Source organism: Nycticebus coucang, chromosome 8, assembly GCF_027406575.1.
Source record: "Nycticebus coucang isolate mNycCou1 chromosome 8, mNycCou1.pri, whole genome shotgun sequence".
Taxonomy (NCBI): domain Eukaryota; kingdom Metazoa; phylum Chordata; class Mammalia; order Primates; family Lorisidae; genus Nycticebus; species Nycticebus coucang.
In genome coordinates, this window is record NC_069787.1 from 74,657,377 (window position 1) to 74,676,180 (window position 18,804).

The following is an 18,804-nucleotide window of genomic DNA, read 5'->3' on the forward strand; positions in this document are numbered from 1 at the left end:
CCACCAGTTAAACATTTCATTCTGGAATCAAGTACCTCAAACCTAGCCTCTACCAATGTGAAACTTCTTTCTTTGTGATAATTATAGGGAAAAAAGAGCCCTTTTAGCCAAATAGATATTTATTTCCCTCTGTGTTTGGGGGAGTAAGAAACTACATGTATGCTGTTCAGAGGAACTTGAGCAAATTAAGGAGAAAAAAAAAAAAGAAACCCGTATACTTCTCCATTCTTAAAAAAAGGAAGTAATGGTGACATCACCCTCTTCTAAAATCTAATCTGTTTATATCTCACATTATTAGGTACCAGACTACCTTCTTCAGAGTTATGAAGTAACTAGGCCAATTAAGTACAATTTTCTTCCAAATATTTATTACCTTATTAATTCATCCATCCAACAAATATTTATTAAACACCTATTACATGTTAGAAATTGGGGATATGTTAGTATGTGGATGGAAAGAGATAATGCCTACCCTCAAGAAATTTGGAGTTTGGTGGGGGATAGGAATAGAAATTAAAGAATGACACAAATAATTATAAAAATGCAACTGTAGTAAGTGCTAAAAAGGAAAGGCTTATGGTGCAAAGAGAACCTAAAAATGATCTACTCATGGAGGTCAGGGAAAGCTTGCCCATCAAGGAAGTTGCGATTCAATCGAAGAAGATGAGGAGTTGGTGTGGTGAAGAGGAAGGGGAGGACAGAGAACAGGAAGTCCACACCAGAAATGGCCATTGCAAGAGGAATTTAGAGAAGGCTCTCAGCAGTCAAGGGGGAGAAGCCAAACGAAAGATTATAGGAGAGTTGGGGCTTGCAGGCATGTTCAAGAATCTGGTTTCTATCTTCTGTTTTTCTCAAGAGCGACGGGAAGTCAATACATGATTTTAATTACAGGATTAGTTTAACCAGGTTTGCATTTTGGAAAACTGACCTTTCAGCTCTGGTTCGAGAAACTGAGTGAAAGAGCTTCGCAGGGCCCTGATTGAGAGGGAGTGGTTAATACTCCTGCTCAAAGGATGGCAGTGGTATGAGAGGGGTGACCAAGGGGGAAATGGGGAGAAGCAGATTTTGAACCAAATATTCCCCCATTGCTAAAGTGGTTCCAGCTCTGGCAAGGCTGTTGGTGGGCAAGTCGATGCCCATTGCATACTCATTTCACTTCACTTCCTTCAGCTGGGATATGGTATGTTCCTAAAAGACATATCCAGATGCACCTTTGGTGTTAAGTGGAACAAGAGCTAAAATTTTAGGGTCAAGTAAATGAACTCTTAGACTGATAGGGAAGATTTCAGGGGTTGGTTTTGCCAGGAAGGCTCTTTGTCTTTACTCCCTGTGAACCTGGCACCTGTCTCTGCAAACAATCTTTCTCTCTGGTAAAAGAGAGAAAGGAATTGCATTGTAGGAATTGCTGAAAGATCTCCTGACCAGAGGTCCATATAGAATCTATACCTGTGAGAGCTAGTCATAGATTGATCATATAATTTATTTCTATCAGGACACATCTGAAAATGCAGGGAGTTTTATTATTATTTAAATTGCAAAACAGATATAAACTGAGATTGTCTTGGGAAAGCCTGTTTGCCCCAGCAAGAAAGGAAACTCGAACATTCATACTGTTCCCTCTATTAGCCCTTTTGCTCATTGGAGGGTAAAATTCTACTTCTTCACCTGCATTACTGACATGCACATGCAGCCATTTAGCTGAATCCCAAGCCACTTTTATTTTTACATATTTTTGCCATACTTGATACATCCTGAAAAATAACATTTCCCACCATACAGCCCCATGATAGCTACTCCTTTGCAATTACCCACCCAGTCACCGCCAGGAGGCAGTTCAAAACGGGAGGCTCTATCTAGAAGTTCATTAAAGATGAAGAATCTATCTGCTTCCTAGACTTACTGATTCAGAATCTGCATTTTATGAAGATTGTTAAAATCAGGTGGCCCCATATGCACATTAAAGTTTGAGAAAAACTTCTGGACTTCGACCTACAGTTAGGAAAACATTTTCACTTTAACAGTGTATGCATATACCTCTATCTATATACACATAACTGAAGCAAAAGGTTAATGAGGCAATACTCACCGTTACTATTTAATTTGGGCAAAAATTTGCTCACAACTCACTAGATTTCAGAATCCACTCATGGGTCTCAACTCGGAGTTTGGAAGCGCAACTCTTAAACACCTGGGAATAATCCCCCAAAGACTGTGGGCGGGAGCAGATGTTAGTGGTGTGCCATGGGAAGTGCAGACGCTTTCTCTCCTTGGTTACTTAGTCACTCCTGAGTAAATACTCGGAGCGAGGAACTCCAGAGTGGTGTGGGAGAGCGGTGAGGAGCAGCTGAAAGTTTGCCAAAGCGCTCGGAGGGGCTGGTCTAGGGGACGTGATTGGCAGCTACAAGAGAGCTAGGGCTGGAAGCCGACGAGAGGGATAAGGCTTTCGGGCGGCGAGAGGTCCTGCCCAGCTGTTGGCGAGGAGTTTCCTGTTTTCCCCCGCAGCGCCCGGTTGAAGTTGAGTGAGTCACTCGCGCGCACGGACCGACGACACCCCCGCGCGCGCACACGCTCGGGGCAGGAGCCGGCCTCCTGCGCAGCTCCCCTCGGCCGCCCGGGGCCTCGCCGCGCCTCGCTGGCCTCCAGGACCCTTCCTAGCCGGCTAGCGGGCGCCACATCTGGCCCGCACATCTGCCCGGCCGGCCCGGCGCGGGGTCCGGAGAGGGCGCGGCTCCGAGGCGCAGCCCAGGGTCGGGGAAGGAGCGGCCGCTGCGCTCGGGGATCGGTCTATGACGAGCAGCGGGGTCTGCCATGGGTCGGGGGCTGCTCAGGGGCCTGTGGCCGCTGCACATCGTCCTGTGGACACGCATAGCCAGCACTATCCCACCGCACGTTCAGAAGTCGGGTGAGTGGCCCCCCAGCCCGGACTCTGCGGGGCGCCGGGGGTCTCCTGGGCTCCCCGCCCCTTCGCTGCGCTTGACAGTCGGCCCCGGGAAGCCGGCGCTCGGGCGGAAACTGGGAAAGTTTCCCCTGGCGGGCACCACGCAGCCCGACGCCCGCGGCCTCAGGGATGTGTGAGTATTGAAAAAGAGAAGGAAAGTTCGGTTGGTAGAGGCGCGGGGCGTATTTGGTCCCCTTTGTGCGAGCAGGAAAGGCGTTGTGTTGGCCGCGTTCGAGACGAACCCCCACTCCCGGAAAGGGAAGTTTGAGAAGTTGGTTATCTGAAGACAGCCGGGGAGTAGCGGCCCAGGGCGGCAGCTGCCGAGCCGCGGAAGCAGCGCCGCGCACCTGGGGCCGCAGCGGTCTGCGCGATGCTACTGGCCCACCCAGTTCTTTCCGAGCCTCCCCCGGGAAAGGCCAGTGAGTCGGTCCTTAGCTCCGCATTCCCTCAGGCCGACGCCTTGGCCCGGAGGTGTTGGATACAAGTCTCAAGAAAAGAAACGATCTCCAATAGCAAACATTATCTGGCTCCACTGACAGCTTGGCCTGGATGGGTAGCGGATGGAGATGGGTGAACGGGGCAAGGCGTCTTTACTGAGTGCCTACTAGGTGCTAGGGGCTGAAGACGTATTTGCTGAGAGCCTACTAGGTGCTGGGGGCTGAAGGTGTATTTGCTGAGAGCCTACTAGGTGCTAGGGGCTGAAGGCGTATTTGCTGAGAGCCTACTAGGTGCTAGGGGCTGAAGGCGTATTTGCTGAGTGCCTTCTACCTGCTAGGGGCTGGAGATTTTGCCTAGAGCACACCGTCCTGTCTTCAGGGAATTGACAGTTCTCTGAAATTATCGTTTGGTGGAAACAGAAGAGTTAAAACGGTAAATAGGCTGCCCACCTGATCTCTGTCTCAGGATGTTCTTAAGGAAATTAAAAAAAAAAATGTGCGGGAATTGAGAGTTTGTTAGACAAAGTGCAAAACCTCGAACACTTCAAAAGGTAGAATTTTAGCATTTACTATGATCCACATAGCTGAGTATCTGCAGCTGTGGTCTTGGTAGCTGAGTATTTGACAAGTTATATAACTTTTCTGGGCCTGAGTTTCCGCATCTGTAAAATGACATGGTTGAATTTAGATAATTCACATCACCTTCATCTCTAACATCTTGTGTGACCTATCCCACATTCCTCCGCTCGCCCACGGCTTTTAGTTCCTTAGATGCCCTATGCAGATATTACATGAAATGCAGAGGCTGTGACAGTCCACATCACCCCGAGGCACACATTTTATTTACCAAGGGGCATAGGCAGACTTAGCATTATATTTGTCATATGCATTGTAGTCTAATCTGAAAATCTCATAGCATTGGAAGTGGACTGGGAACTTTGAACAAAATATGACTTAACTTGACAGTGGCATGGCAGTAGAAGTTTGTAATGGAATTAAGAAGAAGCACTCTTGCAAGCAAAAAGTTTTAATCAAATTTGAGTACTATGGTTTTCATAAAACCTTAGTGTTTTGTTCTTGGCTAATTTCCTAGGGTGCAGTACCAGAATGTTCATCTGTCTCCTGATTTACTTGAGAATTAAAACCTGAGTTATATTTTGCAAATACTAAAATGGCATCCTTAATTTTCCATGTATAATTAAAAATCATGAAAACTTTTGTTTCAGATTATGAAAGAAATTGCCAGGCCCTGATTTTGTTAGTTAAGTTCTGTTTACAAGGGCAAGATTTATGATTTGCGAATTCCAGACTTAATACTTTGTGAGTCAGTTTCATTTCATCTATATACACACTTTAAACCATTAGCTTAAAAGCCTGGTGTTTTTTTTTTATTTTGGGTTTTACAAAGCTCGCTGATTTCATATTTTTATGGAATTGAAGTTCAAAATGGTTGAACTAAGGAATCATTTTGAATTTGTATTCATTTTATTCGTGATAAATTTTCAAGATGGTTGAAATGTTGAAGAAAGTGGTAGTGAAGATGGGAAACCTAAATTCACTTACATTTTAATCTTCCATGTAAGTAAATAGTTTCAGGATATTTTAAACACAATTGGTAAACCGAAAATATTTTTCAGAATATCTTAATGCAAGAGATGTTATTAGGGAATGAGATTGTTTACAAACTACTGAGATTAGGTCATTTAAAAACCCAAACAAAAACCCATCTTCTGTTTAGTAGCTTCATAAATGGGCAAAAGTGTAAGAGCAAATTCACAAAGAGAGATATGAAAACCTATTTTTATTTTTATTTATTTTTGACTAAATAGATCCTCTCTTCCTAAATGCTCAAAATTAAGAAATCACTCTTTGGGGGAGGACTTTAAGTATCTGAAAACTTTTCAGATCTGAAAAACATGACTTTTACTTTTCAGATCCCTAAAAAGAGATTCTTGCTGAGGACTAAACATTGACAAAAATGTCAAAGGGATGCAGATTCTTAGAGTCACTTCAATGACATGCTTATTTTGTTAGAGTCAGAGACTAGAAATCATTAGGCCCAGAACCTGATCCTTGGTCTGCTTGCTTCTCTGCCCTTCCTTCCCCCAACCATACAGCACCTCTTCACCTCTGGGCCACTTCCTTTAACAACATCTTATTTTTAATGAATTATGGTTTATGCAAAATACTAACCACATTTTGAATTCATTGCCTTTTTTTCAATGTGGCATCCTCATTATTGTCTGTGTAGCCAGCTTAACTGCTACATATTTCAGTTTATGGTGCCTCAGTTATCAACATGGATTTTAAATTTTTTTCTGTGAGTTTAGATTTTAACTCTAAACTCCAATCAAGAATGGCACCTCATTAATGTTATTGTAAAAAATGGCTGTTAACTTATTTTTTCTTCTCAATTGAATATCTCCTGCTAAGAAGGACTCTCAGACCTAGGGATGCCATCCCCAATGGATGAACGAGACATTACCTGGTCTTTGCCCTCATGGAGCTTAATAGCAGAAAGAAGGATACATATTTTAATCCTTTGTACTTAGAAGCACTACTGACTGCTGGTGTTTTATTTTCTAGACCCCATTTTCCAAAGGCCTTTTTTTTGGCTGAATATGCTAGGAGGGTGTACTTACCGAATGTTTCCTGCTTATTCCCTCTGAATGTATTTTTGTATCAATTTATTTTCATTTTCCTATCCCTGCCTTGTGACAGACCCCAGGTTTAATTCCATTCCCCATTCTGCAGCTGGCATAACAGGCCTAGTGTGTCCATTCAGCCCTTGCTTTGAAGTAGAAGAGTGTAGGGTATAAGCTTTGGAATCAGGTTGTCCTGGTTTCCTAACCCACTTCTCATTTCCTATGTAATATCTGTTGCAATTACTATACTTTCTAGCCCTTAGTGTTCTCATCCGTAAAATGAGGATTATGGAATTAGGATGGAAATTAAATGAACCAAAGCTTTAAAGTATTTAACATAAAGACTGCAATGTGGTAAGTGCTCAAAAAATGTTAGCTTGTATTATTATTGTCAGTATTTGGTCTAAGAAGGGCCTTGGTGAGCTGATCCCCACTTGACTCTGCAGCCCCTTATCCTCCCAAGGCCCACGCTTTCCCAGTCCACTCACCAGTTACTCCCAGTATCACTGTGCATACACATGCTCTGAGCAGCTTAGGCAACCGTGACTTTGTTCCATTTGTAACTTCTGTCTGGAACTCCTGCTACGTAGCTAATTTTCACTCATTTTTAAAGACAGCACAAGTGTCATCTTTTTGGAAAGGAAATCTGCTTTGAATTCCCTGGATTAAGTATCTTCTCCTGGATGCAGACCTCCCTCTTAGCTGGTAACAATAGCAAGTTGAAATTATATCTTTATGTGATTCCCTTGCCCATTAGAGCTTAAGCCTCTTGGTTCTTTCTCTCCATCATCTCTGGCAGTATCTGGCACATCACTGAACACCCAGGAAATGCTGAATTGAATTTTCACTCTGTCCTACTTGATACAGTGAAACTGAGGTAGAGCCTTTAACAACCAGTCACTGTTTATTGGGTGTTTACTTGGAGTAGTAAAATCTTAACTTTCAGTTAGAATAGTTTTAGCTCTGATCAAAGTGTGCAATTCTGGCTGTTTTTAAACTATGTAGTTAGTTCTTATATTCTGATGAAATGTGGAAAAAGATGTCTCCATTTCTAACAAACATGATGGAAATCTGCTAGAAGTTGTTACCCAGTTCCTTTAGCTATAAAGCTTGAACTAGTATAGGGCATTGAACACCACTGCAAACTTCAAAAAGTTTCACCAAAGAAATTATTCAGTAAGTACTGATTCCTCTTTTTCTTTTAAGAGGATTGTCAATAGACTTTTCTTAAAACCGAAATGCTGTAATCTAAATTTAGTTTTTAAGTTTCTTTTTTCATCAGGTTTTTATGTTTTGGTTTGTAAGTGGTGAAGCAGAATTGGTTTCAGGGAAGTGTGGGCCTATAGCCACCGCTGTCTCCTGTAAAGCAGCATAGATGTTATTTAGGTCTGATGCAAACCACTAAAATGGTTTAATATAGGGTGCAGGGGAAACATACTTCCTGGCTACAGCATGACATTTAGCCCAGTTCCACGTAAAAGCATAATTCTAACACCTGTTCACTCCCACCTTCCCAGTCCTTGTATACAGCCTTAGCCATTTAACTTACCATTTTCAGTGCAATGTCTTAGCCAATGTGCATTAACAGCAAGAATGCTCACTGCTCTTTTTGCACCTTCTCTTTTCCTTACAATATTTTGCTCCACAGGTACTTATTACTTCTGACTGAGGCAAGATAATGACGGTTATACTTCTTTACCTGGCTGGCAGAGGGGTGTAGAATGGCACACAGGCAAATTGGCTCATCTCAAGGAACAGTCAGAGAGAAGGGAGAGAGGGAGAAATGACATATGAGAACCAGCCCCGGGTCAGCCACTTCATGTTACCTATCTAATTTGATCTTAAGAAGCTTGCAAGATAAGTTTTATAAACTTCATTTAATAAATGGAAAGATGAAGTCTGCTGAAGCTTGTGCACACCTCTGTGTGTGTGTACGTGTGTGTTCTAAGCCCCTCCGGTTTGCATTCTGCGTGGCTCTTTCTTGCAGTCTATGTATGTGTCCAAGTGGGGAAGGCAGCTGGAGAGGGGCAAGGAGGTGTCATATTTGACAGAGGGGAAACTTACCATCTAACATCATCAGTTCAGTTTTTCTCATTTAACTTTTTTGCTTTATTTGTGTGATCTGCCTCCTTTTTGCCTTTGTACCCCAGAAAATCAAGATGAAGATTTTTTTTTTTTGCACAAGGGAACTCTACAGTTCCTAGTCTGGTAATGGTGTGTTGGTGGTGGGACTCACTGAGAGTGACTTGTAGTTTGATGACTTATAATAGTTGAACACGCACCATTGTTAAAGATGTGTATTGTAAACCTCAAATTCTGAGCATGCACGACCATCTACTTGGGTAATGCCTCAAACAACTTCTGGTGAATGCAAGAAGAACAGAATTTATCCAACATAACAAAGAAGAAGGGGACAGTTTGGTTTTTGAGGTCTAATTAATTTGCAGACTTGCAGAAGTTTTTCTCACCTCTTACATTCGGAGTGCCTTTTACTTGCCATAATCCACTTTTTAGCTCTTGGTACTGAACATGGAGCAACTATACCCTTGGGTGTAGTCAACTTAGATTATGGCCTCTTACTTAGGCTCTTAAGGGTTCGCTAGCCATTTGCGTTTTATTTCTGGGGTTGAAGCTACCGTTCTACAAGGGATTTAGCTGCAGGGTAACCTGTGACTGCTGAGATTCCATCTGGGAAAGGTCAAGACATGCAGCTCTTTTTTTTTTCTTTTTTTCTTTTCTGATGAAATATTTTCCTTCAAATTTCTTAGCTCCATGACAAAAACTAGTACATGGGAAGAAGGAACCTCTGTCCTGAGCTTTAGGAGGACGTTTTTCTCTCATTCTTCTCTGGTCAGGTCTGTGCTCAGGGGGTGAGGAGACACGCGGGCCTCCCAGTCCATACCCTGTCTCCTTTTTTAGACCATGTTTTGCGTATGTGGAAACCTCAGATTCCCTGTCCAGATAGCCCTAAACTAGCATCAGCACTTACAGGGATCCCTGAGTCCATCTTCCTGAAGCCTTTGTTGCCTCTGCTGAGGACCCTCTGCCTGAGAGGGAACCAAGGAACAGTTTGGTGTGTGTGTGAGAGAGAAAGTTCTGAAGTTTCATCTGGTCTTTCAAGAGGCTGCGAAGATACATTTGTCAGTCAAGGTAGAAGGATGACACCTATTTCATTGAGCGGTTTGTTAACTTGATTTGTAACTTTAAATGTTTTGACCTGTGTTATGCAGGGCTCTATTTGGGCTCTTACTCTGCCTTCCTTCCTACGGTGGAGGTGGATCTGGCATCAGCAGCATTCCTTGGCAGAGGCGTTAGGTAGAAATTCGTTTTTTGTTAATTGTATCATGTTTTCCCTCCAGTCAAGAGCATTGCACATTAATGAAAAAGCTAAGAGTTTCTTTGTAACCACAGTGTTGTATTTACTTTGGGAAATTCAGTTTTTCATAGCTTGTGTTGTCTTGAAGAAAACTTTAGCTCTGTATATTTGACTCATTCTATCTGATGTTTCAGTTACACATTTTTTGTCTTTAACTATCTTCCAGTGCCTTTGCTGCATTTCTTTCTGTGTATTAAGACCACTGAAAGTAGGGTAAAGCTTGCCTGAATGATTTTCCCTCCTGTTGTAAATATTTTATTTGCACAATCCATAGCCTTCTCAAGCCTCTTAAAAAAAAAATGATATTAGAAGAGTTTAGAGAGTGAAAAGCTTCCCAACAACAATAGAGGTACAGAATTGTCCAAACTGCATTGTCCAAACTGCGTTTTAGATAACTAGTTTGGCCAAACAAACATGAATGCCTTTGAAAAAAAAATATGGGTTGGGTGCATATTTTCATTGTATCCTATAGCAGCTCTTTATTGTTAAAGTTGTACATCATTACAAAGGGTTCATTGACTATGAGAGGTAACTCACTGCTGCTTTTTGAATGCTCACCCATCATACTAAAACTGCAAAACAGCTCCACATAGGAAAATGGAATTGACTTTATGCTCCCTGTAGTTTTATTGACAAGGTTCCCAATAATGGTAGCAGCTTCCACTTACTGAAACCTTGCTGAACACTTCATGTGTCTTATTTAACCCTGAAAACAATTCTATGAGGTAGGTTTTCTTACACTCATTATAAATCCTCCAGAGATTAATAAATTTATCTAAGACCACCCAGTTAGCAAATGATTATCCTGGGTTTAGAACCAAGATAATGTGGTTTGGGGATATAGACTAACTGTAAAGCTATACTAAGATGAGGCTACCTCGATTGGCACAAACCACTTGTCTGTTGTAGCTTGAGTGTTGGAAGATTAGGTGCTAAGAGAAATAATGATAATATCCAACATTTTTCTAGCATTTTAGTATTCTACATATATCATCTCACTTATTTATTTATTTATTTGTTGTTGCTGTTGCAGTTTGGCCCAGGCTGGGTTTGAACTCTCCACCCTTGATATATGGGGCCAGCGCCTTACCCACTGAACCACAGGCACTGCCCCATCTCACTTATTTTTTTAGCAAAATAACGCTTGGTCCATTCACCAGGTAGTCAAACATCATGTCTGTCTTGTGACCACAATAGGAAAATGAAGTGTGTACATCAAGTGATACTGTCTTGGCTGAATCATGGAACAGTTATGCCATCAGGGAATTTAGGTATTCTCACTAACACAGGCACTTTATCTGGAAGAGCTGAGAAAGTTCAAGGATGCCTCAGGTATGTTGATAAGAAAGGCCAGGTAGATTTTGCATGAAGTGATTAGAACTTAACCCTCGCAGCTCCTCTCTGATCTTGGACCATCTCCTGAACCTGGGAGAGGGCCTGGTAATGTGGTTAACAATTGTCATCAAGTGAAAGGGTATCTAAGAAATCTTGCAATGCCCTGAATCTTGCGGGTCATATGTAAAAGAAACTTGATAGAGATTTTTCTAAATTTAGAGATAATCCAAAAAATTTATAGGACATTATCTTAATGAGTTATGAATCTGAAAGAAACTTTTCCAAGTTATTCAAGAATAAATTATAAATTCCGATTGATGGTTCTAAAGGAAAGACTGAATTATTTCTCTATTCACTCAGTAGAGAATGCTGCAAAATATTATTAGAAGAGGTGATCAAAAGAACATGCAACCAAAAAAATGTAGGGAAAAAATATTTTAGAGGTATGTAAATTAGTTAATTAATGAAAATATTTATTTTTCAAGAATTTTATATTTTTGTTTTTGCAGCTTTTTAAAATTTGTATGTTATGATACATTTTAATTCTAAATAAATGCTCACTTTCATACCTAAATTTTTATTCTGAGTTTTATATTATCTTTCTTAAAGAGTGCCCCTGAAATTTATTAGCTTCAAATTCCACAATCCCTGAGTATATACCTAATGATAGGATTTGCTTGTTGGCTTAGAAAATAAATTTTGGAAAACTCCTCTTCCTCCCCACATAGCAGAGACTGAAATCTGCATTGTTATTTCACCAAACCAAAACTTTTTTTTTTTTCTTCTAGGTTTAGCTAAACCCTTCATCATTTTCTACTTTAGTGCCCCACACCAAGTAGAAAAAAAGTTGCAAATATATAATTATCACAAAACTTGATCTTGAATGAAAGGTAACCTAGAGCTGATCCTTACTTTAAGATTAGAAAGACTCTCCCTAGGCGAGACCTGGTAAAAACTAGAGCATGTTGTAAGTGTCTGGGTGACTAGGTCAAGCCTTTTGGTCACACTGGGTTTCATTTTCCCTCTATACAGTGACAGGAATTGTATTAGGTAAGATACTCAATATTTTCTCTTCTGAAACACTTAAGTCTTCATGTTGGTAGAGGAAATCCCTGAAGTTGACTTAGAAAATCTTTATATAATCTTTAATCAAAATAGAAAACTACCAACAGTCATAACAAGTCAGAACTAACATATACCACCAGCATCCATTTGGAGTTTGTTGGAGATGATTACTATAAGAAAAAAAGAGAAAAGAAAAAGAAAACATACCTACTTTGAAAATTACCTACGACAGGTGTCTGAGCATACATCCTGTCCAAATAGCATGTTCTCTTCTGCTAGAATTCACTGCTTCTTGCTAAAGAAAAGGCTTATTTGATTTTGGTGGTAATATCATTTTTCTTTGATCAGTTGTGGTGTTTTCATTGCCCCCTTTCTCTGAATTGGTAAAAGTGTCTGTGAATGTTTTTCCTAAAGTCGCAAATTATGAAATGCTTTCCCACACCTAGGAGAAGAAATAAAACTTAAAGGAGCTTTCATATTTTGGGGAGAAAGAAAGGAAATTTGTCTGGATATATTTAGTGTTCTATTGCCTTTCAAGGATTTCTTCACCACTTTTCTTAAAATATTCTCAGAAAAGACAGAATTTGCTACAGGTTGGCAGTTGTCAGACTGCTGTTTTAGGCAAGGGAGTATCTGCTGAGTCCCATAATTGCATTCCCCTAGTTTGCATACACTTGTTAGCATAGTGTAGGAGTATTTTAACTATTGCTTTGAGTGACTATCTTGTTACTACATATCAAATTTGTGTTTTGTACTCAAAGCTCATAATATTTGATAAAAAAAAGGCCATATGACATAATTTGTCCTTCAGGTATATGAAAAGAAAAAACACAATAGTAACATACTTTATGTTCATTAGTCTGCAGTTCTTTAAGATACATTGTTATAAAACAATTTTTAACAGTGTCAACCTACCCTAGGCAGCCTAACTTTTATTTTTATAATTTTTCTTATTGGGAATAAATTTCTGTTCTCATAATTTTTATCAACTTTCTTACCATCTATTTATGTCTTCTAAGGAGCAACGAGCTAGTCTTTTCCTTTGCTATTCTCTTCTGTTTTCCATTACCTCCAGCCAAGGCCTTTGCTAACTCTCCTTTCTCTCTCCTTTGGATCCTCAGCCCTCCCTCACAGTCCGTCCATGAGTTAGAATGTGCATCAAAGCCTAAAACTTGAGCTGAAGCTTTCTGACCCCATCCCCACCCCAGTGATGGTTTTCTCTCATCTGTGATAACTCTAAACTAAAGGAGATCTAATACCTTGCTGTTCATAGGATAGCCAGGAACCAGCAGCATCAGCCTCACTGAGAATTCACTGAAACTACAAAATTCTTGGACCCTCCTCAGATGTACTGCATCAAAATGTGCCTTTTTAACTAGATCCCTTGGTGGTTCTGTACGTGTTCCAGTTTGAGAAACACTACTCTAATGGCCTTACAGCATTTTCTAAGGAAGAGTCAAATGATCTGCTGTGCTCTTCTTGGACCACATCAGACTTGTTTCTGTCAGTGAGGAGGAGGAGGAGTGAAGGAGGAGCTGTATGTAGCCACTTGCCTCTTTTTTTTTTTTTTTTTTTGTAGAGACAGAGTCTCACTTTATGGCCCTTGGTAGAGTGCCATGGCCTCACACAGCTCACAGCAACCTCCATCTCCTGGGCTTAAGCGAATCTCTTGCCTCAGCCTCCCGAGTAGCTGGGACTACAGGTGCCCGCCACAACGCCCGGCTATTTTTTTGTTGCAGTTCAGCCGGGGCCGGGTTTGAACCCGCCACCCTCGGTATATGGCGCCGGTGCCTTACCTACTGAGCCACAGGTGCCACCCCTGCCACTTGCCTCTTTGACTCCTTCTCAGCTGCATATCCTGTTTTAACTGTATGTAACTAACACAGTAAAATTAGTAGAAGAGAGAGCACATGTCCCTTGACCATGAACTGTAGAAGGCAAGCATCGACTTCTCTGCTGAACTCCCATTCAACACTGTTTACCACATTAGGCTTTTAATCCCAGGTTGCTTGACACATGCTGGGCTCAGTTCATGCTGGAGCTATCATACATTAAGGTTTCTTAAAATATATAGCACTCTGCTCAAAAAAGGCATGTACCAAATAAACTAATAAATTAATGACCAGTTTTCAGGGAATGGTTATATTCTTCAACATTTTTTTAATCATCCTCTTTTGTCTTGAGAAACTTACTTTGCTTGATGCTTAGTGAGGACTCCCTAAAGTTTTCTCACCGTCATTTACTTTAGACTGTTCTGACGGTGCCACTTTAGAGGTTTTCATTGATTGGCTTCTGTATTTTACTCACCATAAGGCAGCTTGTTGTGCCTTAATTACTTTTGTCTTCTAGAATCATTAGTTCCTGACAGTTACTAATGCTCTTAAGTAATAAAGCATGTGCAATAACCAGTTCTCGCTACTAGTTTCTGATTTTTCTGAAGAATTTTATGTTCTGACTTTTTCTTTGCTTTTGATGAACTATGATAAGCAAATAAATAAAAAAGAAGAAGAAAAGGAAAAAAAAACCAGAAGACCAGAAAAACTTTCCATTGCAACCTGTATCTATATCTCATGTTGCTTCCTGTTGCATCAAATCTCAATTTATTCATCAGAATAGTTGCATGAAATGCCTAACCATTTGGTTTCATTTTTGCTCTTGAATTCTGTTAACATGACACACACGTAAACTGTTTTTTTTGTGTTATCTTGAAGAGTGCACTAATTGGTTTTTGCCTGTGATTACCTTTTGTCCCTTCTCTTGTCAATACACATGCATGGCCATCAGTTAAATCTCCTCCCAGACATCATTTTGAATAGGTGGCCCCTGCTAGAAAGCCTTCCACGGATCCTCTCTATAAATCCTAAGTGGACACATGGCCCTTCCTTCCTCTTTGAGGTCAGGAGCTGCCTCAGTGTCTCCAGACGGGCTACAGGGCCAGCTTTCTGACTGCAGCCATAGATGAGGCCAAGCCCCTTCCTCCTCGTCCATTGCTCCCTTTACATGTCTCATGCTTTGGCTCTGGTTGAACCAGGCTACCTCACACATCCTTTTTGCTTACAAATTTCCTTGCTTTTGACCCTCCAAATTTTCCTCCTCTCTACCTGTGCCCTACGCTTTGAAAGAAAGCTGGGCCTTGAACATCAGTTCCTTGTTGAGTCTTCTCTTATGGTCTCAGTGTGATTCTCTATCCTGTGCACAGCCTCTCTAACAGGCCTCATCTCCTCACTTGTAGGGCTGGTCTACCAGGCTACCTGTGGTTGTATGTGTGGGCTTTAACTCCCTTCCTAGAACGAAAACTGTTTGGGAAAGAAACTTCTGTCTGATTCTGACCTAGCTCTGAGCATACACACAAACTCACTGTGTCTGTTTGTGTGTTGTGTATGTTACTGTTTAAAATTCATTGCTTTTCAAGGCAGGGGAAACTGCTTTTAGATCCAGGACTGGAGGTGACTTTTTTTCCTCCTAGTCTGCTTACCTTCTCACTCAGCCAAGTGGGAATGTCAGGGGCTTGAAGCCACCTGTAGGATTGTTTGTCGTGGTTGTAAGCTTGGGGGAAATCTTGAGTGATCTGTTTTGTGTAAGTTGCTTTTTTACAGTGGAGGTTTTCCCTGTCTTCATTTCTGTGAATTTTGTGGGGGCTACGATGCGTGGGTATTATAGGCTGCTGTTTTTCCATCTATCACAGTCTGTCACCTTTGATTCATTTCTTCTCTTGTGTTTGAATTTTTTATGGAGGGCTCAACACACTATAATTATAGAGGCCAAAGTCATAAAGTAAATCATATTATCTGACAGAGGACAATTTTTTGCAACTCTTGCCTTCCCTTTTTATGAATTATACATTATGTCTAGTGGTTGAGATTGATGGAGAAGGGGTTGAAAAGGGATCTTGGTGCAATGGAAGAGTGCCTGAGGACACCCATCTGCCTGCCTGAGGGGAAGTGTCCCATGTTGCAAGTGTGATCAAAATGACAGAGGCTAAGTAGACTTAAATGAAAGTCTTCTGCACATTAATAGGAGTAGGTTGTGTTTCCAGAAAGATCATGAAGGCCTTCCACCTTCTCCTATACCACAGTCTATAGCCACAGTTCCCTACAAAGACTGAGGAAGCTTACCGTCTTGGCACCCATGTGGTGTGCTCCCTGTGCAAACACGGCTTCCAGATCGGCTTCTCACCTGCCTCCAGCTGGGTCACCGTCACGAAGCTCCTCCTCCATGGGAATTCTGGAGTGACCACTGACTTCAACTCATTCCATATAGATGTGAACTGCTCTATCTAGGGGAAGGGAAAGCAAATGAAATAAAAATTTTGACATTCTTATGTCTTAATATTCTGTAGCACTTATTGGAAATGGCTGCAATGTAATGCTTTTATTTAATAATTTGGCATGGCATTGGTTAGCTTTCAGAACTGTTGAAAATATCTGTCTACCAAGATTTCTTTTTTCTTTTTTTTTTTTGTAGAGACAGAGTCTCACTGTACCGCCCTCGGGTAGAGTGCCGTGGCGTCACATGGCTCACAGCAACCTCTAACTCTTGGGCTTACGCGATTCTCTTGCCTCAGCCTCCCGAGCAGCTGGGACTACAGGCTCCCGCCATAACGCCCGGCTATTTTTTTGTTGCAGTTTGGCCGGGGCTGGGTTTGAACCCACCACCCTCGGCATATGGGGCTGGTGCCCTACTCACTGAGCCACAGGCGCCGCCCTGTCTACCAAGATTTCAATGATGATATTGGTGAGAATGTTCGTGGCAATTATGTAATCATGTAGGTTTATTCAGCACACAAAAAATGCCTTACAGAAGCATTTTCAGAAACTCTGAGCGTTGCCTATTATCAGTTTGGTAATGAGATGCCTGTTATCCTCAAGGCAAAGGAAGAGATTTCTTAACAATTCAGCATTAACTTGTTGAATAACTGTTGCAGCTGCCATTAGCACCATCTGAGCCAAGACTGTTAGCATTGCTACTCCCAAGATACAACTTCTTTTATAAAAAACAACTTGACTAAGTATTAGATGTCTGTGAAAGACATTTTCTGCCAGTCAAAACAATTTTGTTCTTCTCTATATCTGTCTTCAAACATTCATTTTTAAGAAGTTCTGGGAAAGGAAGTGAAAAACAATACTTGACCTCTGATACAATGTACTGTTTTGATTATGATCAGTACTTTAATAAAATTTATCTTCAAGAAAGCCTTTGGAGTGAGCCCTGAAAATCTTGGGAACGTTTGATTGATCTGGTGTCACTTCTCTCAAATCATAAGATGACCATGGAGGCCAGTTTGCCTCTTGTTCTCTCTAAATTGAAGTGTCTTGAAGTTAGAAGAAAATGAAGGGATCAGACTGGATAATTGATGATTGTGTTGGTTCACTGCGGGTCATATGCAATTTATTGGTGGTGACCAGTATGCCGTGGAAGGTTTTAGTAAACATTTCTGCCCACAGCTCTCTTTGGAACATACCCATTGGGAACATACAAAATGTCTTTCTTTGCCAAAATAACTGTTAAACAAGTGTTAAAAGCAAACAAAAAAATTATGAAAATGGTCATTTGCCTACAATCCAGGCAGACAAAAAACAAGTGCCAGGGAAACAGAAAAGAGAAGTGACTTCAATAATTTTACTATCATTGAGACATGTAGGCAAAACAGCACCAGTGGAAAAAAGTCTGGTCTGATGACTTAGAAGAAAACATATTGACCATGTCTGAGTATAATCATCTTATAAAATAATCCCTTATTTTAATAGAATGCTTCATTATTTGTAGAGCAGTTTTTCAATTGCTTGTCATACTGAATCTTGGAAAAAGCTCTCTGAGATAGGCATAATTATCCCATTTTACAGATGTGGAAATGGAGGCCCAGAAAGATGAAATCATCTGCCCAAGCTGTAATAGGACTGTTCATCCAGTGAGACATGGTAAAGTATCATGAATTCATCTTTTCATCCATTCTACCATGTTTAGTCCTTGTGCTTCCTCAATGCTTAATTTGTAAGTAAATCTCAGAAAAAAATTAATGGTCCCTCATGTCTTCATATTTTTCATGGCTGAATTGTAGAAGAGGTAGACATCAGGAGAATTGTTCTTGCCTTAAACATCGAAAACCACATTCAGGACTAGAGAATTTCCTGTTTTGAGACACACTTCTTTGAGGATTTTGTCCGCCCGTCTTACTAGAGTTCAAACTATGTAATGAGTCATTTTTCTTTTCCCCTTTTCTTGCGGTGACAGCTTCTCTCTTATACACCGTGTGGTCTGCCTTCTTAAGGCTCATGTCATATTGTCAGTAGACAAATGTTGTCATTTATAAAAGGCTGTACCAGTTGCTGTAGTCCTGTGGTTTTGCTCTTTATCAGAGCTTCAGGGTGCCCAACACAAACAGGAATATGGGCATTTTTCTGTAGGAAAAGAACTTCTTTATCATCAATTATAGAGGTTAGGTATTATTTTTGGCTTCCTGTCCCCAAACTTCTTTAAAAAGAAGAGAAAAACAGAACCATTTTGACTGATAGAACATAAGGAACAGACAGCTAATATTTAGTGAAATCACTTTTATATAAAAGCATACATTGAGGAATATCAAAGCCTACCTGCGTGACTATAACATTTTTAAAGAACATGATAAAGAATCGCCTCTATTAGCAGGAAATGCATTGTTTGTGTCATGCAAAGCTAATTTACACTCCTGCTTTCCTGATCCTTGCACTGTAGAAATATTGTTCTCCCTACAACATAAAAAGAGAGTTGGAGTCATGATGTCATTGTATTTAATTCTGAACACAATAAATTAGCTCCCATACTATGATTTAGATTTCTTTCTCTTCTTTTGCAAAAGTATTGATTAGGATGATTTTTCCAGAGGGCCTGGTTGGGACCGAAGGTCACTGTGATCTTTCCTCCTCGGTGGAGATTTTCCAGGAAAGATGAGCTTCATTAAACAATGACTAGGTTCATGCATTTATTACAATTGTAGATATTTTTCTTCAAACTGTGATGGATTTCAGTATT

At 40.8% G+C, this 18,804-nt stretch overlaps 1 protein-coding gene across 4 annotated transcripts in view; it reads left to right on the forward strand.

Annotated features, from left to right (window-relative positions):
• Positions 1-2,295: 2,295 nt before the first annotated feature.
• The window catches only part of TGFBR2 (transforming growth factor beta receptor 2), an 85,057-nt gene continuing 68,548 nt past the window's right edge, over positions 2,296-18,804 (forward strand). Inside the window, exons 1-2 of one of the 4 annotated variants that reach the window (XM_053598930.1) lie at positions 2,296-2,902; positions 17,640-17,714. In XM_053598930.1, the coding sequence (XP_053454905.1) occupies positions 2,809-2,902; positions 17,640-17,714 (169 nt within the window). In that variant the 5' untranslated portion in view covers positions 2,296-2,808. Of the gene's footprint in view, positions 2,903-3,052; positions 3,072-3,135; positions 3,358-17,639; positions 17,715-18,804 lie in introns of those variants that run through there. The other 3 variants (XM_053598933.1, XM_053598931.1, XM_053598932.1) reach the window with 3 other exon arrangements.